Raw genomic sequence first — 27,173 nt, 5'->3', positions numbered from 1 at the left:
CTGGTCGCGAAGGTCGCCGTTTTGACCTATACTCCTGGCGCTGGATTTGGAGATGGTCGCGCCGAGATTGGCGCTTCCTACGTGCTCGTTCGTAGCACTCTTTCGCTTCAGTAAGGTGCGCAGGTCTTTGTCTGCTGTCGGGGGAGTGAGAGACTGCTCGACCGTGCTGTTCAGTTTGTCGCGTACATCTGGTTGCATTATCGAGGAGTCGTCGTCAGAGGAGTCGCAAGGGCGAGAGAGTATGACTTCCACTCGTCGCCGGCGACGCGGATGTTCGTCTTCTGACGAATCGTTGGCGGGGCCAACGTTGTTGACAGGAGTGCGCTCAGGGCTTGCTCTTTCCTCGCTCGGGGCCGTGTTCTGTTGAGACTTCTGTGCCTTCTTCTCCTTGTTCTTACTCCAACTTTTGGTGTTTTTCGGTGTCGTTGGAGAAGTGGGCATTTGAATCGTCCCGTTAGTGATCCCGTCGAAGAATTGCCCGATGAGGACTTTGCATTCTTTTGTATCGTGGGAATCCCTTTTGTGGTAGAGGCACCATTTCCTTGGCTCCTCGGAGTTTGAACTCGTTGGTTCGGTCGACTTTGATTGCTTCGAGGCGGGGTCTCGATCCCAGTGATTCCAGCCTTTCTCTCGCGTGATGGCTGCTGATTTTGGAGACTCCTCATCATCGACCGAACTTACGTAGCCTCGCTTCTGAGTGATATTTCCACCGGAGGAATGCTGGCGAGGCTCGGAGCGGGTATCGTTCGTTCGGGGGGCTCGCTGCCTGGCCGCTGCTTCTTTTGCGAACTTTGCTCTGGTGTCTTCTTCCATGCGGATAAAGTTGTGCGAGCGAGCGATGGCGTCGGAGACAGATTTGGTCGGGTATCGGTAAAGATCCTGGCGGAATGTGGAATCGACGTGCAAGGTGTTCATCAAAGATTCGACGGCGATATGGTCGGGGATATCGATCTTCGAGACAATAGCTTTGAATTTTCCATGAAGTCGCGGAGACTTTGGTCGCTGGCGTGAGTGAGGTTCCACAAATCTGACACTGTTGCTTCCTGGTTGGTGAACATGATATAGTTCTTAAGGAAGGCCGTTGAGAGGTCGTGGAAACAGTCCACGGAGTTCTCTCTGAGGCCGGTGAACCAAGTAAGGGTCGGGCCTTCTAGGGTTTCGACGAAGAGTTGGCAAAAGCCGGCGTCTTTGTCTTCGTCGGTCAGGTTTGCGCGTCGCATCGCTATGTTGAAAGATGTGACGTGGGTGGAAGGGTCGGAGAGGCCTTTGAAGGTTGGAAGACGGAGTTTGTCCATCTTCTGTAGCCGTACGCCGGTAACTTTTCGCGTGAAGGGTGTACGAAGAGAATCCGCGAGTACATGCTCGATCTGGGGGGCGGACGTCGTCACCTGGTGGATCTTAGAATTGATATCGAGGACCGACTGTTTTAACGCGGCTAGTTCGCTTGCGGTGTGCGCACCGGTGTCGTTACCGTGACTTTGGTTATCGTTATCCTGCGTAGGCGCCAAGTCGGTGGTTCGTTCTGTGGCGAACAGGTGTCGACGATACTGCGCTGTTGACGCTTCGGCGTTTGCAGCGAGGGGAGCGAGGATCTTTGCTATCGCCGTGATTTGGTCAACTGCCGCCTTCTGTGCCGCTTCTTGTAGGGCTAGGCGCGCCAGGATAGTTTCCATGGTTGCGGGATGGGGAAGTGGAGTTGCTGGTGTAGGCGTAGGCGTTGCCTCGAGAGCTTCGCGCTCCTCGCCTGAACTATCATTGCTAACGACCATCGTTCTGACGTTACTTTGCTAGAGAGCCCCACGGTGGGCGCCAACTGTTTGATCGTGAAACGGTAATAAATAAGATGTGGGCTTAAACAAAGACGTCTTATTAATGGTCGGAGAGAAAACGTTCGATCGGTTACAAGGAAATAAGAGGAGAGTGCGACAGAAAGGAAACCGGTGGCCCGACAAGCTACCGGAGAAGTATAATTAACGGCGAGACGAAGTAAAGGTGAAAAACCCTAATCTAGCCGTCAAGTCTTGGTCAGTACTTTTGGATGCTCTTCTCGTTGCCTCTTCTTTCCCTTATATAGACGTCCCGATGCTTCGCTCTTGACCTAATTTTACGCCATCTTGGTGGGCCTCCTTTGCTGGGCCGAGAGGCCCGTAGGTGTTCGAGCAACCGCTGAGCCGAATGCTCTTCAGTCGACGATGGCCAGCTAGAAGTACTCAAGAGTCAAGCCGAGAGACCTGACTCTCGAGCCGACAGATCGAGCCGTCGCTCTTTCTAACTCGGGCCAGGCCTTCCTATTCCTCGGGCCCTGTGGGATGGTCGAATCCATCCTCTACACTAATCAGTCCCAGGAGACGGCGCCGAGGACATGTTTGCTCTGCTTGGATCTAAATCAAAAAGGCAAAGAGAGAATGTTAAAAGGAGAGAGGAGGCTAGGGTTGAGTTAATTGAATTTATGTTTTAATCATTCTTCTATGGGAGTGATTTTTTGGACAATGGAGCTGTTATGGGGTCCCACACGATTCATCCGCGTTATTGTATCCTATGTTTTAATTTTATAAACGCGTATGTTCCATTTAACAATTTTTTACAACAGTTTAAATTTAGAAACAAATAATTGTTTGTTGTTATTATTTTCAAGGGAGAATACGATTAATGTACCTTTATGTATTTTAAGTTATTAAAAAATTTCAACTTCACTGATTGGGATTTTTTAAGAAGATAAAAATGTTAGAAGAGAAAATTTTATGAGATATTTTCTCTGAATATCACTCAGTCACTAATAAAGTTTTTTTATTAATTTTGTTTCTTTTTCTTTAATTAAAAGTTCATAGATTGAGGAATTGAACACATGCCAAGATCATTTTTGAGTTTTTTTTGTGGAAAAAGAAAATGTGGTATGACAATCGATCTTGCCAAAATGCGATGTTGACTAAACTATGCATTTAATAAAGACTTTTAGAACCTGAAACAACGAATGTTGGATCCTCTACCATTTTCTTTTTATTTGGCCATCGATCTTCTACTATATTATCATGGATGGATGAAAAGAAACAAAATATTATCATGGATGAAAAGAAACAAAAACAAGAAAGAAGTAGAACATCACAGCAGGAAGTGGAAAGGGTGAAATCGTAGTAATTATGTTTGGAAAAAAAATATGTGAATATATTAAAGGATAGAAATGCAATAAATTATTTAAGAGATCATTTGGTCTTAAAGAGATACGTATACACAAATTATTTTACAAAAATATTATTTATCTAACAATACTAAAAGCAATAAGCTCAAAATCTAAAGTGTCCACATATAATTATTAATTCTAGCCAATGATAGAGCTTCATCTCTGCACATCAGTATCGGTTCTGAAATCCTAGACGTATTGCTTCCCCTTCCCCCCACTTCCGACTAAGAAACGTCTATCGTTATGTCATTTAAGCTTCAAAACCCACTACTTCCTATTTATTGCTTCTTAACTGCCTCTTCAAGGACGCGCACGGCTTATGAAGAACGGGCACGGCATAGAGTATATAAATAGACAGTCTGAGAGTCTTCACAAGCATTAATATGCCCCTTCCATCATAGAACCCTAAATATCTCTCAGCGCTCTCCAAGACGAGATCCATTTCTCTGAGCTACAGGTTTTTGTATCATGATGTTGAAGTACAATGGTGGAAAGCCGAGAGATAGGTGAGAGTTTCAAGCTTTTCTGTCATCAACTTTTATGTCTTGATTAATTTATATATTCTCAATTTTTTTTCTTTTTTGCAGACCTAGCTTAAAAGTGCAGTCCAGATGCAAGACCTATTTTAGATGCCAGAAGAACCTTTAGCTCCCCGTAAAGGTAGCACCCAAAACTCAACTCTTTTTTAATTGTCTAGCTATTCCAAGTGTCGTTTAGCATCATAGTTTTTCATTAATGCACAGAGCCAAGAGAAATAAGGATTTCAAATGTGAATTGTAAACATTATTTATTGAAAAAAATTATGTTGACTTATTTCTTTACATCTTCTATACATGTCTGCCTAATATGCCAGGGGCTGGAGCTGTTGTTCCACAAATCATTCTGATAGTGTTGATGTTAGTGTATCTGTCAACAGCACTGGACTCGGTGGTGACATTGAACCTCATGTAACCAGTACCGGTCTGCCTGGTGTGGCAATGAATGAAGGCATCCGACTCAAACACAATTGAGGAAGGTAGCCCCTCCGCAAATAAGCCACACAATGTCTAAAAACTCAACCATCGGACATCATTACGCTTCCGTGTAGTGTCACAACTACTACTAACTCTTTTTCTTTAATTCCTCCAAATGAATTAAGTTTTCCTGCAGCACTGTGTTTCTGTGTTTTTGATGATCAAGTTTTAAAGTTATTATATGAAGATTTTTGCAAGAAAATTTTGTTCTCTAATTCCATAGTATTCCTATGGACTATGATTTAGAATGTATCTTATTAAGATTACTCCCAAAATTTTAAGTGGATGCCTTCACTACATAGTGAGCTAAACCGAGTAAATTAGAAGCCCACTTAGCAACAGTTAAATCGTCCTAGACTTTATAAAAGTTGCGGATTGTAAACATCTAATTATATAAAGAAGTGTTTGCTTCTCTCCTGTGATGCCACCTAAGAAAATAGGGGAAGGAGAGTTCAACACGTGTCATGGTAAACGAATTTTGTTTCCGGTAGTTTTCCACTGGGCTTTATCATTCGTGTATGTGTTATTTTTTGTGGGCCTGTACAGAAATTTAATTTGTCTATTGTTGAAGACAATCTTTGACATCGAAACTTCTATAGCCCTAAAGTTTTTCTTCTGTTCATCTTGCCGGCGGAAAAATCTTGAAACGTTACAGAGTTTGAATCATTCAAGTTGAATGAATTGAAGCGTCGTCTTTAATGGAGTAATAATTGTTCTCTACACCTCACACCTCACCCAATCTGTCATCGAATGCATCCTCTTTTACTTTCTTTTTCAGAACCTTCACCTATAAAAACGTAAGTCCTACCCAGTGAATTTCATCAGTTCTATCATCCCAATCATAAGCTTTCCACCTTAGATTTTCTTACCTGATTATATCTCTGATTCCTCTTTACTATGTGTTTGCGTTCTGTTTTGGTCACATGTTGATTTTTTGTTACTGAGCCGAACAATTGTTTGCATTGTTTACACCCGCCTAGGTCTCCTTTTCTATGTTAATGATTTTAATAAGTACCTGACTAAATTATAGAGTTCCTAATGATGTTGCCTATCGATCTCTTTAGGTGTCAAGAAGCCCATCAAGTGAGCAGGACGTAGCAAAGCGTCTGTAAAGGAACCAAACTAAACAAAAAGGTCAAACAAGTGTCTTCTTCGTTTTCATATAATCATTGCCTACTGGCTACTGCTTCTTCAATTTAATTTGTTCAGTAGTTTACAAGGATTAAACTTTTTGGCTGTCCAAAACTTTTTCATCTGTGAAATTTACTGAAGGTTAGAAGAGTAGATTTTTTGTCAGTTATTGTTTTCATCATTATAGTTTCTACCTTTGTGCTAATGCTGGACTTTTTTATGATTCAAAGGTAATATTTCTGTAGGACTTTCAAGATGGAGCATCCTAAGGAACAAATATATTGCTGCTTTGCTGTGAGTGGCTCCTTCTCACCTTGAAGGTTCTTTTGTAACTTAGCCTCTTGATCTTGATTGGCACTTTGGCGTTGAATTTGAATGCAAAAACAGGTTAGAAATTAAATCTACCGGAGACAATGCTATACGTTCTCTCAGAACGTACTCATAATTGTGTTATTATCTCAGTTGACATGTTCTTAAACTAAGTCTGATACTTGCATTTCAATAATTCAGAAGAAGGCATCTTATGTTGCTAATGCTGAAAAGTGCAAGGTTGACTACCACAAATACCTGGTAAAGCAAGTGCCAAACGAGAGTCAATTTATATATTGGCTGTTATTTGAGTCGCTGACCAATCATTGATTTGTTACGATATTAAGGAGGAAGGCCGAAAGGAAGATGAGGCCATTCAATTATATTCTCAGAGGTTAATGATGAAGACGATGCTTAGGATGGTAGTTAAGAGGTCAGTGGTTGTTTTTTTTTTATTACGCATCATGATTCATGGCATATTAGAAACTTTCTTTCATATGTTCAATTTTGTATAATCAAAGTCATGAGGAAGCCGATGACTAAGAAGTTGAGGTTTGTAGCATGAGTATAGATAGCTGCAAAATCTCTCTGCTATCTAAAAAAAATCTTTTCTCTAAATGTTTATGGAGCTGATTAGAATGTCTTTCTTGATCTTTTTTTCTGCTTCAGTACTTCCACAATACATATTATAAAACTGTTAATTTATTATTATCTCATCAAATCTCATTCCTGTTCTGTCTTTTTGGCAACTGAGATTTTTCATTTTTTTATGAGTCACTTCAAGAGTTTTGATCTACAATTTATTTTAAACTTCATTTCTCTTCAACATATAGCTTTGTTTGAATTCACGGTCGTTCTTAATTTCTTAATTTTGTAGTTAGATAGAGAGAAATTGACATTTCAGGTACCTATGTATTGTGCTATGATTTTTGCTCACAATTTTACTGTTCCCCTATTTCATCTGTTGAGAAGAAAATCTGGCATGGCAGCTCCCGAGTAGTCCTCACAAAGTCCACGACTGCTCTTCTTCCAAAGGCTAATGAAGTGTCGCGGTTGAAACTTCTTCGAACCATGACGAGTCAGAGAATTTGATCATAAGCAAAAATGTAACATCTGTTTGTTGGAGGAGGATATGGCGAAGCGTCACTTGACAAACTGCTTAACGAAGTGGTTGGAGAAGAGGTATCAGACATATAGTTTCACTTGACAAACTGCTTCAAAAAGGGGGAAACGGATCGATCAAAACTTAGTTGACCAAAGGTGTGAAAAAAGACTCGGAGGATGTCAACAAGATCTTTGAGTTGATGTGTCAGGTTTTTTTTGCTTCCCAATAGATGCAAAAAACCAGAAAGGTTACATTCTGAGGACAGTGAAGTGGAGAATAACGACATATGTATCGAAATCCTTGCCAGGTATACATGTTAAATGAAATCTCAAAAGAATCAAGGATTTCAGACTATTAGAGACAAGTTCTTGGGGCTTAGTACTGACAGCAAGATCTGCTTCCTGAGCTTTGTTGTGCTCCCGGAGAATCAAGAAGTCAACAAGATGATGCTCTTTATTGGTGTATTGTGGAAGCCATCCTTCCTGGTAAAGTCAAACCCCAAGATGCTGTGAAAGACATTCTCAAAGAGTTCATGGAAAATATTTGATTGAGCCTGTTGAAAATTAATGCAAAGTTTGAGCCAAATAGCTTTATGACACTTTTGTGCATTCCTCAATGGTTCTTATCACAGAGTAGATAACTATTTAGTGTGTATCAGAAAGAAAAGAAGCAAAGGATGTAACATTTAGACTTCAAAAATATAGAATACATAGTACCTACAAAATACCAATATATTTTTAGTACCTAAACATTTCATACTAAAATATTTTACATATTTTTTATATAATAGATAAACTTACATATTAAATAGAAAATAAATTTACATATTCAAAATAAATTTTGGCTTCAAGATATAAAGATTTACCCTGTCAATTTTATTGATCATCAAAATTTAAAATGTTTAAATATGCAAAATATTTTTTTTGAGATATATATATATATATATATATATATTCATCTAGGATGAAAGTTGTTTACATTCTCTTCAAATGAATAATTTAAATTCAATTGGAAGCTTTAATAAATATAATATACACATAGATAATAAAAGATTTACAGAATATTTACGTTTGTCTACATATAAATATGTATTTAAATATAAATTAATGATATTTCAAGCAAAACTTTATAATTAATCAAAATATTTTACTCCACTTTACCAAATATTATATGAAAGTTGACAAAATCATTATAAAAACTAAAAGTAAAAAATTATAAGATAGTAAGATTATAAGGACTAAAGTGATAACAATAAAAGTTAACAACAGTATTTGAAAAGAAGATAATTGCAAGAATTTATAAATAAGTAACTTCAAATATGAAGTTTTGTGCATTAGAACTTCAAATATGAAGTTTCACTGTACAAAAATTAGAAATTTAAAATTTTGAACTTGCTTTTAGAGCATGTAAAACTTCATATTTGAAATTTTGAAATTGCTTTTAGAGATGCTCTTAGCACGAAACAATTTGGTTTATGTTCGTACTCCGTTATACGTCCGCGTCAGTTTCTTGAAATGCAAATCTAAAACACAAACCACAAAATTATACAAAAAATAATAACTTTGATCACAAGTAAAATATATCCCGCCCGTAGGGCGGGCCGACCCTAGTATAACATATACACATTGATAGTCTCACCCACTTATTTTAAAACGTATAGCGAATATTCTCTGTACCGCAATGGACTTATTTTAAAACGTATAGCGAATATTATTTCTGTACAACAATGGTCTATGATGCAAGGCATAATTAATGTATCATTGGAATGAAAATTACTATAAATTTCGTAGTATTCACTTTGTATGGAAGATGAAAACGAAAATTTAAGAACCACAATTTTTAAGACATAAATTTTGGAATTCTAAGAATCTGAAAACATATAACACAAACTTAGACTATAAAGTAATAGTCTTTATAGGAATTTTAAGAAATGTGAATTTAATCCAAGGAAAGAAAAAAAACAAACAAACCGAGGGAACCATTGTGCAAAATGGTCCCAGACCACAACACAGAGCTAAAATTTTCTAAAGAAAAGCAACGATCCAACATAGTTCTCTAAAGCACTACTCTGTACTACCAAGTCCAACCGTTCTGTCCCTATCAGGTCGCTCCTATCGCTAGCGATCTTAAAATTAGCCAAACCGTCACTAAGAATAGACGTTACTGGCAAAGATATCAAAGAAAATACCATCAGACCAAGCATGTGTTATATGAGCGTATTAATATACTTCAAAATCTTTACACTGGGTTTCTTGTGCTAATTAAAATTTTAATGTCACGTCCTTGAACAACTGCAGTAGTGTTCATCAATGGTGGGCAGGAAACCTCTTGGAGAAGATCGACGCACCACAACACCTCATCATCCATCATAGCTCAAGACAAGAAAGGTTCTTTCAACATCCTATGTTGCTTATCGTCGTATTCTAGAAACTCAACTTTTTAACTAACGAAATAACTATGCAGCTACTCTGAAAACACGGCCATGGTTACACTTTACGTAGCTAGCCCTTAGGATGCAGCTGCGCCATCTCAACTACGTTTCACCGCCAGAAATCAGGCAAGTTACCCGGAACTAAACGTCCACCACCGCTCTGCTACCGCGTTTTCACTCCTACATTTACTGCAATCTACATTTTACTTATCTTTCAGCTGCTGCCCAAAACACAATTACTAGAGGTCTGGAAATGGACAAAGTAGCTAACTGGATGTCCACCAGAGTGGCACCTCAATCTCGATCTTCAATCCGTTAAAATTAAAATAATAGAGGGTGTTTCAAAAATGGACGTAAGATCAATGCTTATGCAATTATTTTGATTCAATAAGTCAACAGAAAAAAATTATCATGAAAAGAAAATTTAGTTAAGTTCAAATAATTTTTTTATGTAAAAAAAAATAATTTGTTTCCTCATAACTAGCTAACGAAAGTCTATGTAAAGAAGAATAATATTTTTCTCACGTTGTATTGAATAAAGCACAAGAAAAAATGAAAAAGGAGTCAATTCTATTTTTTTTTCTTTTTAGATCACTAAACTCAAAAAATTGACAAAGTGATGGATAGCCAACTCCAAAAATAAATAAATAAATAAATAATCATTTTATAACTTTTCTAATATATAAAGTTTATTCACCCGTCCGTAGGGCGGGCCAAACCCTACTTGTTTATAAAATTGCATTAAGAGGAGAAGGCGTAATGACAATTTTTTTTTGCATGTGTCGAAAATAGTTGGAATTCTTCTTACTCCAAAGCAAGGAAAACAATTGGACTATTGCATTAAATCACATATTCAAAGCCACCTATCAGAGCATCTTCAACCCAAAACTTTATTTTAAAAGAAGCAAAATTTCAAAATGAAGATTAACCATGAATCCTAAAAAAAAATTTAAAAATTTATTTATTTATATTATAGTCCTTCACATTAACAAAAGCTACTAATATTGATAAAACTTCACAAATACATACACACATTATTGTAATATGATACAATACTTTAATATTATTGTTTCCGGTTTACACAACTAATAATTAACCGACCTAATAATAAATTTTACTCAAAAATGTTTACTTAATCTATGATTACAAGTTTGTCTCTTTCCTCATGATACTCTTTAGATTCATCCAATTCCAGAAAACTACTAAAAAATTTGTGATGGCACCATGAAAAAATACTTATCAATACGGCATACATAATTTAGTCTTCAAATACAATAACATATACAAAATTTAACTAATATGTATATTTTAAAATATAATAATTTATATTGAATATTTACTTTAAATATTTACATAATTGTCAAAAAATCATCCTGTCCGTAGGGCGGACCGGTCCTAATATATATTAAACAAATGCTTTTTACTAAATCTGATTTGCTTATAGTAGTTATTGTTTTATTTATTTCCCTGTATTAACACATAAATATAGCAAAACATTAATTAAAAATGAAAAAAATGAAAACTATCGTTAGATTTTTAAAAAAATCATAAAACTTGGATTTTGATTTTTCTTTAGAAAAAACAGTTATTTGAAAAAGAGTAATTCTTGGGTTCATCCCTAAGATGAACCTATAAGTTCACCTCATATATAACAACCAATAAAAAATTGCCACATCATATCTTGTGTATGGAAAAAAAATAATAATATTAATTGTTAAAAAAATTGACATTATAAAACTCTAAATCCTAACTCAAATTCTAAAACACTAAACCTTAAATCTTAGAATTAACACTAAAACCTATAGCCCAAACTCTAAATACTAAACCCTAAATTTTAAATCCTAAATTCTAAGATTAACCCTAAACCCTATGACTAATCCTAAATTCTAGGATTAGTATTAAATCTTAGGATTAACCCAAGACCTTAGGGTTTGAAATTTAGGGTCTAGGTTTTTAGGGTTTAGGATTTTTTTGACAGCGTTTATGGTTTAGAGATAACACTAGGATTTAGGGTTTAGAGTTTGAGGTATAGGGTTTAGTGTCAATCTTAGGGTTTAAAGTTTAGAATTTTTAGTGTCAATTATTTTTGACAGTTAATATTATTTTTTAATTTTTTTTTCATAAATAAAATATGACGTAGCAACTTTTTGTTGGTTATTACATAAAGGACGAACTCTTAGGAGGTGAACCCAAAAATTCCTTTTTGAAAAAACTTGTTTCTCTAGTAAATAGGAAATGTATTTTTCTAAAAACTTGATTGTCTGAAAAATAGTTTTTAGAAAAACTAAAACCAAAACCCTTTTAATAAACTACAAACAATCAACCTCTTAAAATACGTAGTCAATAAATAAAATTTATTAGAAATATAAATGTTATTCTTATAAAATGTAAATTTTAACTCTATTGAAGTTTATATAAAATCAAATTAAAATAGTTAAACAAAATTAGAAAAATAAGACTGCATATAATTATATGCATGCTAGTTTTCTCTAAACAGATGAAGTTTATTATAAAAAAGAATGTAAAAATGTAAAAAATAAAATTATTTTAATATTAAATAGTATTATATGTGAATTGTTAAGGCATAAAAACTCCTAGTCAGACACAAATTGTAAAGACCTGATTGCAACGATAGAACAGCCACAAGCTTGGTCTAACTTCTCAACTGAGCTGGAAATCATTCAAACTCCTCGGTTGTGTTTTTCGGACTTCAAGATCAACTACTTCTCAAGGACGCAAAATGAGACTGCAGATTCGTTAGCTAGGAATGCACGTTCTTTCCATAGACCTTTATGTTTTATTGGTTGTTCTATTCCGGTCTAGCTATCCAGACCACCTCGAGTTTGAGTAATAAAATAGCCTTTTGATGTCACCAAAAAAAAAAGAGACAGAATTTCTGTGTGTTTTATTATTATATAAACATCTATAATATTATATTTTGACTAAAAGTTCAAGTAAACAGATTAGAAACAAAACTTTATCGAACCAAACCACATGAATGATCTAGTTTTCATATCAGAGCAGCTAAGAACAGAGAAAAAGGTCGTAAACCAGGTTGGTCTGTGTCTAAAATAAAAAGAGAGATTAGTAAATAAATAGAAATAAAAGGATCAGAAACGAAAAACAAAAACTGATTTAAAAAAACGCTTTTCCGTCTCTCTGTTTCCACGATTGACCATACCAATTTTATCGTAGAGAGGAGCTCTGAGAACGATTCGCTGAGAGAGAGAGAGAGAGATGAGTTTCCAAGATTTGGAAGCTGGAAGAGGAAGATCGAGGAAGATCAATGGTGGTCGGCAAGATTCGACGCAAGCCGTGGCTTCGGGAATATTCCAGATCAATACCGGAGTTTCCACGTTTCAGCGGCTCGTTAACACGCTCGGTACTCCCAGAGACACGCCCGAGCTCCGTGACAAGCTGTAATAATAAGAATTCTGAAAAATTCAAATTTAATCGAATTGATTTGTGGAAATTGAAATTAAAATTGAATTGTTGATTTTGGGCTATAGGCACAAGACACGGTTGCATATAGGGCAGCTTGTGAAGGACACGTCAGCTAAACTTAAGGAAGCTAGTGAAACTGATCATCAAACTGGTGTCAATGTAAAGATTTAATTCTTTTTTGATTCAATGTGAATCTTGTCAAGTAGTAGTTTTGTTGTTAGAGTTTAGTTTGTTAAATGTGTAGCCAAGTAAGAAGATAGCAGATGCTAAGCTTGCAAAGGACTTTCAAGCTGTGTTGAAAGAGTTTCAGAAAGCTCAGCAAACTGCTGCTGAAAGAGAAACTGCTTATGCTCCTTTGGTGCCTCCTTCTGCTCATCCCTCTAGGTAACTAGGTGCTATGTTAAGCTCAAGTTCTGAATCAACAAGTAGAATTGGAATGTGATGATATCATGATCAAAAGCATCAACTTTGTTAACTGTTTGTCTGGTATACTCCCTCCTTCAGACCCCTCTATTTTCTCTTCCATCTAGGTTGTTCTTGATTATATGAAGCAAAAGGTTTGACTTTGTCAACTGTTTGTCTGGTTTTACTGCTTTCAATTCGTTCTTCTGTATTGTTAAAAAGTTGTTATCATAGACGATGATGAAGAAGGTTTATGTTGTTCTTGGTGGTTTCTATGTCGATCGTTAGAGTTACAAGTGTTATGAGTTATGGTTTTAATGAATCGTGTTTTCTTATCTGTCTTTGCTTCATATGTAGCTATTCAGCGGGTGAAGCAGATAAGATCTCGGAACAGAGGGCACAGGTTATGGAGTCGAAAAGGTTGGTTGGTGATACCGAAAAGAAAAATCCTTCTACACATCTCTAGTCGCTTTGTGTTGCAAACTTATCTTCCTCTTGTTTGCAGGCAGGAGCTTGTGTTGTTAGACAACGAGATTGCATTCAACGAGGCTGTGATCGAAGAAAGAGAGCAAGGGATACAAGATATCCATACTCAGATTGGTGAGGTTAACGAAATATTCAAAGATCTTGCGGTTCTGGTTAACGATCAAGGAGTCATGATAGGTAAAGGAGTCTATATAAACTCGATAAGAACAGACCCAAAATATTTATAGTTAGAGCTCACTTTCTTGTTTTTCGCGTAGATGATATTGGTACTCACATCGACAACTCTCGAGCTGCAACTTCACAAGGAAGATCTCAGCTCGCTCAGGCCGCAAAAACACAAAGATCAAACTCATCTCTGGTAAGAACATCCAACACTTTAGGAACCTTTGGGATGGGTTTAGGCCACACTCTAATGGTCTTGAACTCGTTTACACGCAGACATGCTTGCTCTTGGTGATATTTGGCATTGTACTCCTGATCGTGATAATCGTACTCGCAGCTTGATTTTGGAAACCAAGAACAAGTTTTATCTAATGTGTTCATCGATCTTAAAGCATCAATGAGTGGAATTTAAACTTGGTATATAACGTAATTTGCAGACAAAACCTAGAAGTTGGGTTTTGTATTCGTTTAGTTTGGTTCGGTTGTAATATAGTGCGTGCGTGCGTGGTTTTGTTGTGCAAACTGTGTTGGAGATGATTAAAAGTCTGTTGCTTGTGCGTTCTCCTATCATGCAAGAGATTGGTTGTGAACCGGTTTACAATTGCCCGAATGGTATTGAGATTTGAGAGGAAACAAAATTACAAAGAAGACCAAAAGCTGATTCATGACTGCTTTGTATTCTTGCAAGTTTCAACCATTGAGCTCAAGGCAGATGCAACAATGATCGAAAACGCAGATAGAGCCGCAGCCACAAATGTAATAACAGATATGTACTCTGTATGATTCTTGGTTCCAGCAGGGAGGGATTTCCCAAGACAAGGGATCTGGTTTCGGTTTTCGATCCAGCAATGGACAGAACCAATCATCTTCTTTGTTCTTGTCCCTGGTTTGGTACATGTCTTGAGCAAAGGAACAAGTCTGGCTCTCCAAACTCCACTCTAAAGTATCCACTCTCTTCAAGAGGCTATAGAAATAAGCAGAGAAACAAGCTTATAGATATTGATCAAAACAAGATGTCCTTGCTCATTCTGAACATCGAGTGATAACAATGTACCTGATACCGAGCATGTTAGGGAAGCTTTACACTGATTTCACCATCTCCAGACCTGATATCAACATGGATCTCAACGACAAACCTGTTTGATCTGAAAGAAGGCTGCTGAAGATCAGTGTCTCCAAACACATACATCTCTGAAGGGGAGCGAGAGATTAGTTAACTCTCGATTGTTTCATGATTCTTTCTTCCTCAAGCTCTACAAAGATCGTTATTTCTTTTTATTCCGGTGAGGGTGAGTTGCCAAGTTCAACAAGCCCAATCATGGCCCACTTTAGTTGCTTTTTAATGGCCTGATCCAGTCCATTAAGTGCAATCGATGAGTTAATCTAAAATTCAACTCAGATGAGTTGGCTATAATATAACTGGGTCAGAAGAAATTTATAATATTATTTGTGAAGTGAATTAGTTTACTTGTCTTTGCCAAAAAAAAAAAAAATAGTTTACTTGTCAATTTCACTATGATTTTAGAAATAATTATATAATATCATTATTAATAATCAATAGTCATAATAATTTAAATAAATATTTTATAATAGTAATAATCAAAAGTTTTGAAAATATAATGATAATTACATGTATAATCCACATAAATATTATAAATACTATCTCAAAAAATAATGAAAAATGTGTTGGAAAAAAAGATATTTCCATATATTTATTTTGTGTTTATCTACATCTTTATTTTTTATTTGCTAATTTTGATATAATTATTAGTATATATACACATATAATAATTAGAATCATTATACTAAAATATTAAAATTAGTTTATAAAATAACAAAAATAATAATTTATATTTGTTTGTAAACTTAATATTTCATGGCATAGTTTTCTAAATTATTAAATTTATTTTGGTATTAAAGTACTAAAAGAGTATATAATCAATAACAATAAATTTGATTTGTATTTGTTTATTTAACGTGATTTTTTTGTCATGGTATTTTCATTTTTATTCTTATTCTTATTATTCAGTTGAAATAATAACATTTATTTGTTATTAAAGTTGAAAATTTAGAAATGAATATAACAATATATAGAAAATGTTCTTATCTTATACATTACATATTAATGTTTTGTTTCTCAACAAGGTTGGTCTGATTGAGTGTTTATTCAGTTATTATGGGAGATATTTCACAGTATAATTATACTAATATCAATAGTTTTAATTAATTTAATTAATATAATACGTAAAGTTGGCTTGGGTTAAATATTCTTGTGCTTTTGATTTATTTTGAGATTTTGTAGGTTTTGGTAATTCCAAAAATTTGGCTTAATAGCATCGCTTTATATTAACAATTATATATTTATTTATTAATTAGATATTTTTTTTATAAATTAATATAGTAAAAACATGGTTAAAGATAACAACATATTTTAAAATAAAAAATATTAATGTTGTCATCCAAATAATGTTTTAAATTAATACAAGTTAGAAAATTAAGAAATTGATAAATTAAAAATAGTTAAATTAATATTTGATTTAATTTTTTTGATCTTTTAAATAATTGTAAATTTATTAATAAGTATTTATAAAATAATTATACCCGCATGTGTGGGCAAAACACCTAGTTACTCAAATTTAAAAATCAAAAATAATAAAAGGGAAAGAAAAGCGAAAGTGATGCAGCGCATCCTAACCTTAACGAACACGTCCTCCTTTTCCTTGTTCGATAAGGAACAAATGTTTTCCTTTTCTCTTTACGTTCTATTTTTCTTTAAGTTTTCCTTTTCCTAGATAAGTTTATTTTCCTATTTCTTCGGCTTGGCTTTCTTATAAATAGTGCTCTAAAGGTTTGTAAGAGACACGATTGATTGAATTAATAAAGAGTTTTATTGCAACCGAGTTTTTATAAGAAGTGTATTCTTGCAAACCTCAAACCTCTGTTTTTCGTGTAGCAAAACAGAACCTCTTTTCTGATTTTCGTGGAGAAAACCAGAAACCTAACTTGTTTCTCTAGCTTTCCGGGAACGTGAGACTCAAGCTTTCCATCTATCCCTTCCGCTCCATCACTTTTGGTATCAGAGCCTCGACGTTCCTGCCATAGTCATGCCACCGAAACAAAACAAAGACGTTAACCAAGATGACTGGGTTGAATTACGAAGGACATTATAGGAGATGCAGATTAACATGCATACCTCGATTCAGCAGTCTCATGAGTCGTTACAACGGACTTTACAAGAAGTGTTGACAACAATAGGTTAACACCAGCAACCACATCAACAACAACGCCAACACCAACGACGCGACGAGCATGTTATTGAAGACGATGAGGATAGGGACGACGAGAATCCGTTTGCTCCTCTACAAGCACAAGTCAATCGGCCTCGTAACTGGGATCGTGGTCCAATGGTCGAAGACCGACGTTGGGAAAACGGATTCAAATCAGACTTACCAGAGTTTACAGGGAGTATCCGTGGAGAAGAACTGGTTGACTGGCTTGTCACAGTTGAAGAAATCATTGAATTTAAACAGGTACTTGCTAATAGACAAGTTGCCCTTGTTGCAACAAAGTTCGTGGTCAAGCAGCTTCATGGTGGTTACAACTGAAATCAACTCGCGCTCGTGAAGGGAAACCGAAGATCGCGACATGGGAGAAGCTGAAGAAGAAGTTGCGCAAAACCTTTTTACCTTATAATTTTGACCGAACTATGTTTACAAGGTTACAAAATTTACGGCAAGGATCTTGTACGGTGGACGAATATGTAGAAGAATTCTATTCGCTTATGACACGTAATGAAATTCATGACAGTGAAATTCAGCTAGTGTCACGCTTTATCGGCGGTTTACGGCCCCAACTTCAGAATGCATTGGAACAATTTGATCCCAACATAGTTGCAGAAGCCCATCGTCGTGCGGCATCGTTTGAAAGGCAAAGTAGATCATCATCTACTAACTGGAACTCTTCTGCCAGATTCCGTAATACGACATCTCAAGACCAAACAACGGGTCAAGAATTGAACAATACAAATCCAGAAACAACGCGCGTCCCAGCTTCAAATCGTGCAGCAACATCAACTGAAGAACAAACACTCCGCCGCTCTTCGCGACCGAACGCATTACGTTGTTTTACATGTGGAGAACTAGGTCATATACAAACAGTTTGTCCAAACAAATCGAAACGTGGTCTTTTAATTGAAGAAGTTGATCCCACCTATGATGACTATCATGATGATAATGGAGACGAGTTGGGAGAAGACGCTGAACTCGAAGGTGACTCGGGTCCGCTATTAGTAGCACGACGGATCTGTTTAGCACCTCAAGTTTTAGAAGAACCATGGCTGCGTACAAACTTTTTCCAGTCTACTTGTACGATTAAAGGGAAAGTTTGCAGCTTCATTATTGATTCAGGAAGTTGCCACAATATAGTTTCTGACTACACAGTTCGCAAATTGAGCCTTGAGAAGGAAGCTCATCCTCACCCATATAAGCTAACATGGTTGAAAGCAGGGACAGAGGTACGAGTTACCCATCGATCATTGGTGTCATTCTCGATTGGAGCAATTTACAAAGATAAAATTTATTGTGACGTTGTTCCGGTGGACGTCGGTCACTTGATTTTTGGGAGACCTTGGCAGTATGATCGTGAGACAACCCATGACGGAAAACGTAACTGCTACCGTTTTGTCTTTGATAATCGCACAATCACACTCTTACCGAAGGAACCCTCTCTTCCATCACCAGCGAATCAAACTACTTGTCCAGCACCTACTCAGCCGGTTGAGTCTTGTTCAAAACCTGCTTTGATCTGTTCGGTTAGTGCATTTGAGGAAGAGCTGCGACAGACTGGTTTCGCTTTGGCTTTACTGTCCGTTTCAGACAGAGCCGTGAGTTCTCAGTCACATAACATGGATTTTAGTCCACTCCTTGAAGAATATACAGATGTGTTTCCAGACGACTTGCCAAAGGAGCTACCTCCGTTGAGAGATATTCAACATCATATTGACTTGGTGCCAGGAGCTTCACTGCCTAATAGACCGCATTATCGGATGAGTCCACAGGAACATGACGAGTTACGCCGACAAGTTGAAAGCTTATTGTCGAAAGGACATATCCGCGAGAGTCTCAGCCTATGTGCAGTACCAACTCTATTAATTCCAAAGAAAGATGGATCTTGGCGTATGTGTGTTGATAGTCGTGCTATCAATAAGATAACAGTGCATTACCGTTTCCCTATTCCATGCCTCGATGACCTATTAGATCAAATTGGCACCGCTACAATCTTCTCCAAAATTGATCTAAAGAGCGGTTATCATCAGATTAGAATTCGTCCTGGAGATGAATGGAAAACTGCTTTCAAAACTCGGGAAGGTTTGTTTGAGTGGCTTGTTATGCCCTTTGGATTATCTAATGCACCAAGCACTTTTATGCGAGTAATGAATCAAGCTCTTCGTCCTTTCATTGGAAAATTTGTGGTGGTCTATTTTGATGATATTCTTATATTTAGTTCTTCCTTGGCCGACCACCTTGTCCATATTCGTGAAGTCTTGAGTGTTCTACGGAAGGAAAGACTTTTTGCTGCCAAACAAAAGTGTCAATTTGGTACAGACCATGTCTTGTTCTTAGGATATATGATATCCAAAGACGGTTTATCAGTGGATATTTCAAAAGTCGAATCCAACAAGTCATGGCCAGTTCCACGGACAATCTCAGATGTTCGTAGTTTTCATGGTTTGGCGTCATTTTACAGATGGTTTGTTGCAAATTTCAGTAGTATTACGGCTCCAATAACTGACTGCATGCGTGAAGGGAAGTTTGAATGGACGCCTGCTGCGAATCAGGCTTTTGAGATCATCAAGACAAAGTTAACAACAGCGCCGGTACTCGTCTTACCCGATTTCTCTCTAACCTTTGAACTCCATTACGATGCATCAAAGTTGGGGATAGGAGCTGTGTTAAGCCAACAAAACCGACCAGTGGCATATTTTAGTGAAAAATTAACAGGATCTAGGAGTCGCTACAGTACGTATGACATGGAGTTTTACGCAATCATACAAGCTATTAAGCACTGAAAGCATTACCTCTGCCATCGCGACTTTGTATTATTCACCGATCATGATGCGCTTCGCCATCTTGATAGTCAAGTGAAAGTATCTGCTAGACATGCCACATGGATTGCTTTTCTTCAACAGTTTACATTCAGTATTAAACATCAGTCTGGAAAGCTTAACCGTGTCGCTGACGCCTTAAGCCGTCGTCACTGTCTTCTCACGACAATGTTTAATTCAGTCGCAGGGTTTGCATCTTTCGGAGAATTATATGTGACTGATCCTTACTTTGCTCATATTTGGATCGAAGTGTAGAACGGTCTTCATCGAAACTTCACGCTACAAGACGGCTTTCTGTTCAAAGGAAACCAATTGTGCATCCCGGATTGCAGCCTACGTCTGCGTATCCTCGATGAGTTGCATTCTGAAGGACATGTGGGACGAGATAGAACGCTTCAACTCGTCACAGAGCGATATTTTTGGCCTACCCTTCGCCGGGACGTGGAAAGATATATTGAACGGTGTCGTGCGTGTCAGCAAGCTAAGGGAAAGGCGTCTAACGCAGGCTTATATCTCCCACTACCGACGCCTACTCAGCCGTGGACTGACATAAGTATGGATTTTGTGTTAGGGCTTCCACGTACTCAAAGAGGTAATGACTCTATTTTTGTGGTGGTAGATCGATTCTCCAAGATGTCTCATTTTATTCCCTGCAAAAGAACAACTGATGCGGTCTTGGTAGCACAACTGTTCTTTCGAGAAATATACAGTCTTCATGGCCTTCCTACTTCCATCGTATCAGATCGAGACACACGTTTCTTAAGTCATTTTTGGCGTTCTTTATGGAAGATGCTCAACACAAGCTTGGATATGAGTTCAGCATATCATCCTCAAACAGATGGTTAGACTGAAGTCACGAATCGAGCTTTAGGGAACATGCTACGAAGTCTTGTGGGCGATAACATTAAATCTTGGGAAACGAAGTTATCACAAGCTGAGTTCGCTCATAATCATGCTAATAATCGAAGTTTGGGTTTCAGTCCATTTTATGTGGTTTATGGCATAGTTCCTCGTGGTCCTTTGGATTTGACTGTCATGCCAGACAAGTCACGACTACATGGACAAGCCGTGGATTTTGTCGACAACCTGCAACTTGTGCACCAGCAAGCTCAAACGCATTTGGAAACGACCAAGAGTTCTTACAAGAAGGATGCAGATAAGCATCGTCGTGAGATTAACTTTCAGGCTGGTGATCTCGTGTGGGTGGTTCTAACAAAAGATCGATTTCCTGCGCATGAGTATAATAAATTGAAGTCCCGTAAGATTGGACCAGTGGAAGTCATTCACCGCATCAACGCAAATGCTTATAAGCTTCGTCTTCCTGATCACATTCGAACTTCAGATGTCTTCAATGTCAAGCATTTATTTCCATACCATGGTGAAAACGAGGTTCCAGATTCAGGGACGAATCTTTCTCTACCCGGAGAGACCTGATGCAGAGCATCCTAACCTTAACGAACACGTCCTCCTTTTCCTTGTTCGATAAGGAACATATGTTTTCCTTTTCTCTTTACGTTCTACTTTTCTTTAAGTTTTCCTTTTCCTAGATAAGTTTATTTTCCTATTTCTTAGGCTTGGCTTTCTTATAAATAGTGCTCTAAAGGTTTGTAAGAGACACGATTGATTGAATTAGTAAAGAGTTTTATGGCAACCGAGTTTTTACAAGAAGTGTATTCTTGCAAACCTCAAACCTCTGTTTTTCGTGTAGCAAAACAGAGCCTCTTTTCTGATTTTCGTGGAGAAAACCAGAAACCTAACTTGTTTCTCTAGCTTTCCGGGAACGTGAGACTCAAGCTTTCCATCTATCCCTTCCGCTCCATCAGAAAGAGCCCACAAATCTCATGCAGATTTAACACGGAAAGACAGAGAAATCTTATTTTACAAAAGAAGAACCGAACTAAGCATTGGGGACTTTGAAATTGAATTTTGGACGTGACGTATGGAGGCTGATTGTTTGTAGTTTTTCAACTAGTTTTTGGTTTTTGTTACTTCAAAAATTAGTTTTTGTTATAAATTAAGCATTGAAATGATCATCCACTTCTTTACCAAACTCAAGCACTATGATCATCCACTCCTTTACCAACTCAAGCACTATGATCATCTACTCATCAAACACTATGATCACCCACTCATTTATCAAATTAAGCATTATCTTTGTTATTTTATGTATTGTTGTTCACTATAAATACCATCACTCATCTCACTCTTTTGTACACCATAAACAAGAACAAGAGTTTATAATCAAAGAACCATTACATCTTCTTCTTCTTCCTTATAATAAACTCTCTCCCTTATACTAGTGTTATTTGATTCCTACGGGTATTAAATTCTACTCTTATTTAAATTTCTCGATACTATAAATTATAAGTTATTTCATAACACGTTATCAGCACGATCGCTCTACAATTAGGTAAAATTTATTGTATCATATATACCCTACTATAATGGTCGGTATACCGCATGTACTATTAATTATATTATGTTATAATGGCCGGAATACCGCCTATATATTATTTATTAATATTTTAATTAATTTATTGGTCGGCCGAGCCGCCTTATATTCTATTTATTGTTAACTGGACGGCCGAGCCGCCTTTATTTTCTGTTTGTTGTTAACTGGTCGGCTGAGCCGCCTTATATTTTGTTTATTACTAATTGGTCGGCCGAGCCGCCGTATAATTTATTTATTATTCTATATTGACCGGCTGAGCCGTCGCATAATTTATTATCATAACAAAAAAAATATTTATTCACCATAATTTTTATTTTTATCAAAATTTTATGAAATTTAATAGATTTGATTGATCGTTTAATACGATATTTTCAGACTGATTTTCGATGCACTCGATTTAACCCCAACGGTCACAAAGAAAAATTTTCAAAAATTTCCCCTTTCTCCAACGGTCATGAACAGTGATTTTCATCTATAAATACAACTCATTTTCACTCCATTTCATCATCCAAAACATTTCATCTTCTCTCAAAAAAAAAAAAAAAAAAATTCAAATCGTTCTCCTCCGATTTTTTTCATTTCAAGAAAGATGATTCGCGCACTTTTGTTTTTATGTGCCATTTTTATTTTTGTTTCTATTTATGGTTTATTCGTTGGAGAATTTACTCCGAGTGAATTTAAGATGAAAATCGGTTTAATTTTCTTTACATCGCTTCTCCTTGTAATTGCTTGCATGATTAATATAAATGGTTCATTTTAAAATTGCAAAATACTATAGTCATATGACATATAATGTTAATTAGACGATGATATTAATTTGTCTGATTGTATATATGCATGTTTTAAAGCAATGCACTATAATACTATAGTCATATGACATATAATATATTAACCATGACTAATGATTGTCCATATGCTAAAACGCATCGATCGATGGGTTTATGGGCTATAACGCATCGATCGATGGATCTGCTAAAACGACTTTGTTTAATTTAATTCTACACACTGTAATGTGTATCGCTTATTGTTAATTGTTTTGGTTCGGTTAACACTCCAAACAGAAAACACCTTTATAACGTGTAGTTGCGTTACCGATTTGCTCGTCTATTCATTGAACCATGCATATGCACACATGTGTCACCAATATGCTTGTTTGATAATAATATGTTTGGTCAAAGTTATAATACTAAATTGGTTTGTTCAGAAAATAATATGTTTGAATTGGTTTGGATAACCATTGGTTTATATGGTTCATGCTATAAATAATTGAGAATCATTAATTAATATTTGCAATATAATCTTTGATTGGTTTGATTGTTTGGTTTTAAAATCTTTGAGCACTAAAGAACTTGATATCATTAATAATCATCAACGCTTGTCTATATGTAAGAATAATAGTTATTTGATGAATTAAATTTTGCTTATTATACTTTAATTTGCTTCATGGTTTAATGGTATTAAGGAAACATACTTTATGATTCATGGTCTAACATCATAAAAGAAATTATTTGTAATCGGTTAGTTTTGTAGTCGATTAGTCTTTGGTCTAATATCATAAAATAATTTGGATTATATGTTGATATTTACTAATGTAATGGCCATGTTTATATGAGCAAAATTTAAAGTTTTCAGGATTGTGTATTCTCTCGGAAAGATATGTACAAGTTATCAGCCAATTCAGAAACGTGAACAGCTGAAACTTTCATCGCCGATATACTTCTGTTTATAAGATAAGTATTTTTATGCTTTATATACAAGTTTAACAAACTTGATTAGATAAATCAATTTGCATGAAGTTGGCAGTGATATAAATTTGTTCATTAAATTGATTGATAGGTTAAACTTTGTTAAATAGCATGAGAGTAATAATATAGTCTATATAATAATTACTATGAAAGTTTTATTTATTTTCTGATATAATAAGACACCTTTGTTAATACATATTTATATATATTTAAAATATTTTGATTTTATTACCATTTATATTGAGGATTTTAAGTTTAAAGCTTGACTCTTAAAGATCCATAAGTTTTGGAAGATAATATATATAAAAAAAGGTATTATCACCTGAAGTGATTACCTAAAGCTCATTTTGTATTTTGCATTTAAAGATTACAAGACCTGAAGTCTGTAAATAAAGCCAACTATGTTGGATGTTAAGTTTAAAAGTAAAATTTCTTCAAGAAATTTTTTTATGATGCATATATATTGAAAAATATCTATTGATAAATCACGTCTAGTTGATTATGATTCATTCTCTTGAAGAGAATATGACATTTAAAAAACTCATAAATAGTGATTTTAGACGTGAGCATAAATGAGGTCAAGGTCCAAAGAGTTTCTTTATAGAACTCATACTCAAGTTGAGAAAATAAACATGGTAATAAAGAAAAGAAATTATGAATTCATCTGAAGATGAAAGAAAATTTATTGTGTGTACAATACAAAGTAGTAAAAACTTATATAATGCTTAAAAATAGGATATATATGATGCTCCAGAAGTATACATTAGTATTACTGCACATAAAAATTTAATTTAAAGTTCTTAAGAATACAATTTAAATTTCTTAAGGTATTGTATTTTTATAAGTATCAAAAGTTAAAAGGATCTACGAAAAATACATAACCCATGTAGGATATGTTGTTGATTAAGAAAATGAGATACATTCGAGATTGATAAACCTGTAGTATTATAATCTCGAGGGGAAGAGTTAAAGAATCTCACTTTTTATGATAAGTCAAACATCCAGAAGATTATGTTTACACTAAAACTAAGATTGATGAATTTTTCTCAAAGTAAATCCGTAAGATTTTGAGACACTTATGTTGAGACAATAAGCAAACGAAATGATATATACATTTCAATCAGAAATAATTCTCAAAGCAGTATAAGTATTTTAGAGAAAATATCTACAGCCTCTTATATATTGTACTACACAAAGATTAGTATAATGAAGATAAATGTATAGTAAACTAGAAGTTTACATTTGGCATGAATCAGTTAGACCATTTTGGTTCATTAATAATGCGAATATATACTTAAAGGTCATATGCATAGTCATATAAGAACCAGAAGATTCTTCCGAATGATTTGACATATGTTGCTTACCCATAAGATAAAAGGGTAATATGGTTTTCACCAGCCAAAATAAGATATTGGCATAAATAACGAAGATGTTAGTGGACTGATCACCCACTATGCATTTTTATAATATTGGTGAATTCACTTCTTAAAGTCTTTAACGACTATAGCACATTCACTGAGATAAGTGCTAAACATTTTGAGCAACACTGGTTCGCATCAAGCCAATAAATATTCACTAGTTCTCCCCATCATTGGTATAGGATCAGAAACCAATCATTTTCATCTAAGAATGTTGGATGTTGCTCCGCCACAGAGCTTCAAATGAAGATGTGTTTTCAAATGAGGTTGGAAATATATGTTGGATATAAATCTCTATTGACACTTAAGAATCCAGAGCCATCCCGAAAAATATAAGTAAGGCTATACATGAATTCTAAAAGTGAATTAGTATTTCCAACATAAGGGGGAGAAAATAAGCAGCTGGAAAAGAAAATAAGTTGAAATGAATTATCATTGATCTTCGGGCTAAACACAATGTGAAATAGAAGTCCAAAAGATAATTCATTTCAAAACTTACTAAAGCAGTTGCCAGACACGACCCATATATATATAGTGATCAAGTCACATATACCAGCTGTAAATGCTCCAATAAGAATAAATGTTCTACAAGAACAATATCAAACTGCTAGTCACGCCTGCAGCGTGGTAGACAGATTGGTTCCCAAGATAAATCCTCGTAAATGAAAAGGAGCATATATTGATAATGGTCAAAACGAGACAATATAGTTTTGTATGATCTCCAGAAGAGAAATTAAACATGACTGACGAAAATTCAGGTACCTGAGACAAATGAAGAGATCTCAATAAGTTATGTCATGTATTAAACAAAATGGAACCGATAAGAAAATTGACGTCGATGATATTATACATGCAAAGTAGCAGTTGATATAATAAATGAGAAAGAGGATCATGAAAGAAAGTCTATTGAAAAGTGTACACAAAGAAATGATTGGCCAAATCAGAAAGATGCAATAGACAAAGATATAAACTTCTTGTGAAATAGAGAAGTATTTGGACCAGTAGTCCATACACTAAAAGGTGTAAAACAAGTGAGATGTAAATGAACCGTTGCACACAAAGAAGGATCAATATGAAATTGATTGTGAAGAGACATAATTTCATATGGTAGATGCAACTAGTTTCAAGTTCCTTATAGTCTGGTAATAAAGGAAGAACTTGAATAAAACAATCCACTTGAAAAATGTTAATCCCTGAAAGTATAATCCATGAAGGATTGATGATATCAAAATCATGTTCCCGGGAACTCTGCATATTCGATCGAATTGAAACAAACTATTTTATGGGATATATGAAATATTATAAGGTTAACAAATGTATCCATTTGTATTTATCAAGAGATTATAAATCAATAGAATCATGATTTGAATATAATCAAAACTCCTGAAGAGTTATAGAAAAATTATATTTTGAAAGAAAACTCTTGACAATACTATATTGTTTTTATGTATTCTAAACTGGAGATCTAAAACTGAGATGTTATCATAAAGATCCTTAAAGTATTTTATTTAAGACGCTCGTATATGTTTGGTCCTGAAATACCATACGTAAGAGTGTTATTTAAGAAAATTATTAATCTTTTTCATTACTGAAAGATGTAATTTCATATGAAAAGAAAGAAAATCATAATAGTAACTTCTATAGTTACAAATGAATAATTCGTATGTACGAGACGAATTTCTATACGATTATATGTAAGAAATTTGGTTTGAAATCCAAATAGACCAATAAACTATTGTCTAAGTCAAAAGAGAATTATGGACAAGAAGTCTAAAGGCCCTAGATATCATAATA

The 27,173-nt window shown here is 35.4% G+C and overlaps 1 protein-coding gene and 2 long non-coding RNA genes across 5 annotated transcripts; 2 read left to right on the top strand and 1 right to left on the bottom strand.

Moving 5' to 3' along the window:
- The first annotated feature begins 4,607 nt into the window (after nt 1–4,607).
- On the top strand, nt 4,608–7,460 carry LOC106379709. 3 transcript variants are annotated; one of them, XR_007319589.1, is made up of 6 exons: nt 4,608–4,988; nt 5,256–5,325; nt 5,568–5,709; nt 5,833–5,892; nt 5,979–6,064; nt 6,604–7,460. It is a non-coding gene; the product is annotated as an uncharacterized LOC106379709 (long non-coding RNA). The 3 variants fall into 3 exon arrangements; XR_007319588.1 differs by having other exon boundaries at nt 5,553–5,709; XR_007319587.1 differs by having other exon boundaries at nt 5,256–5,709.
- A 4,734-nt stretch (nt 7,461–12,194) lies between these two features.
- Nucleotides 12,195–14,222, top strand: LOC106381892 (syntaxin-22). Its single transcript, XM_013821835.3, has 7 exons — nt 12,195–12,586; nt 12,677–12,770; nt 12,856–12,995; nt 13,371–13,433; nt 13,519–13,676; nt 13,757–13,857; nt 13,938–14,222. Exons 1-7 carry the CDS (start codon nt 12,405–12,407, stop codon nt 14,001–14,003), a joined length of 804 nt encoding a protein of 267 aa, XP_013677289.2. The 5' UTR covers nt 12,195–12,404; the 3' UTR covers nt 14,004–14,222.
- Nucleotides 14,223–14,266: 44 nt separating this feature from the next.
- On the bottom strand, nt 14,267–15,100 carry LOC106381893. The gene is made up of 2 exons (XR_001276756.3): nt 14,716–15,100; nt 14,267–14,625 (listed from the first exon to the last, which is right to left on the bottom strand). It is a non-coding gene; the product is annotated as an uncharacterized LOC106381893 (long non-coding RNA).
- Nucleotides 15,101–27,173: the final 12,073 nt, after the last annotated feature.

Source organism: Brassica napus, chromosome C2, assembly GCF_020379485.1.
Source record: "Brassica napus cultivar Da-Ae chromosome C2, Da-Ae, whole genome shotgun sequence".
NCBI classification, from domain to species: Eukaryota; Viridiplantae; Streptophyta; class Magnoliopsida; order Brassicales; family Brassicaceae; genus Brassica; species Brassica napus.
This window is presented reverse-complemented; position numbering and strand designations above follow the sequence as displayed.

What these genes read in the sequence shown, in the direction of transcription:
- LOC106381892 (XM_013821835.3), top strand. Translation starts at nt 12,405, where the DNA reads ATGAGTTTCCAAGATTTGGAAGCTGGAAGAGGAAGATCGAGGAAGATC. An exon ending in CCCGAGCTCCGTGACAAGCT is followed by an intron (nt 12,587 to 12,676) that starts GTAATAATAAGA and finishes TTTGGGCTATAG; the next exon opens with GCACAAGACACGGTTGCATA. An exon ending in CCTTCTGCTCATCCCTCTAG is followed by an intron (nt 12,996 to 13,370) that starts GTAACTAGGTGC and finishes CTTCATATGTAG; the next exon opens with CTATTCAGCGGGTGAAGCAG.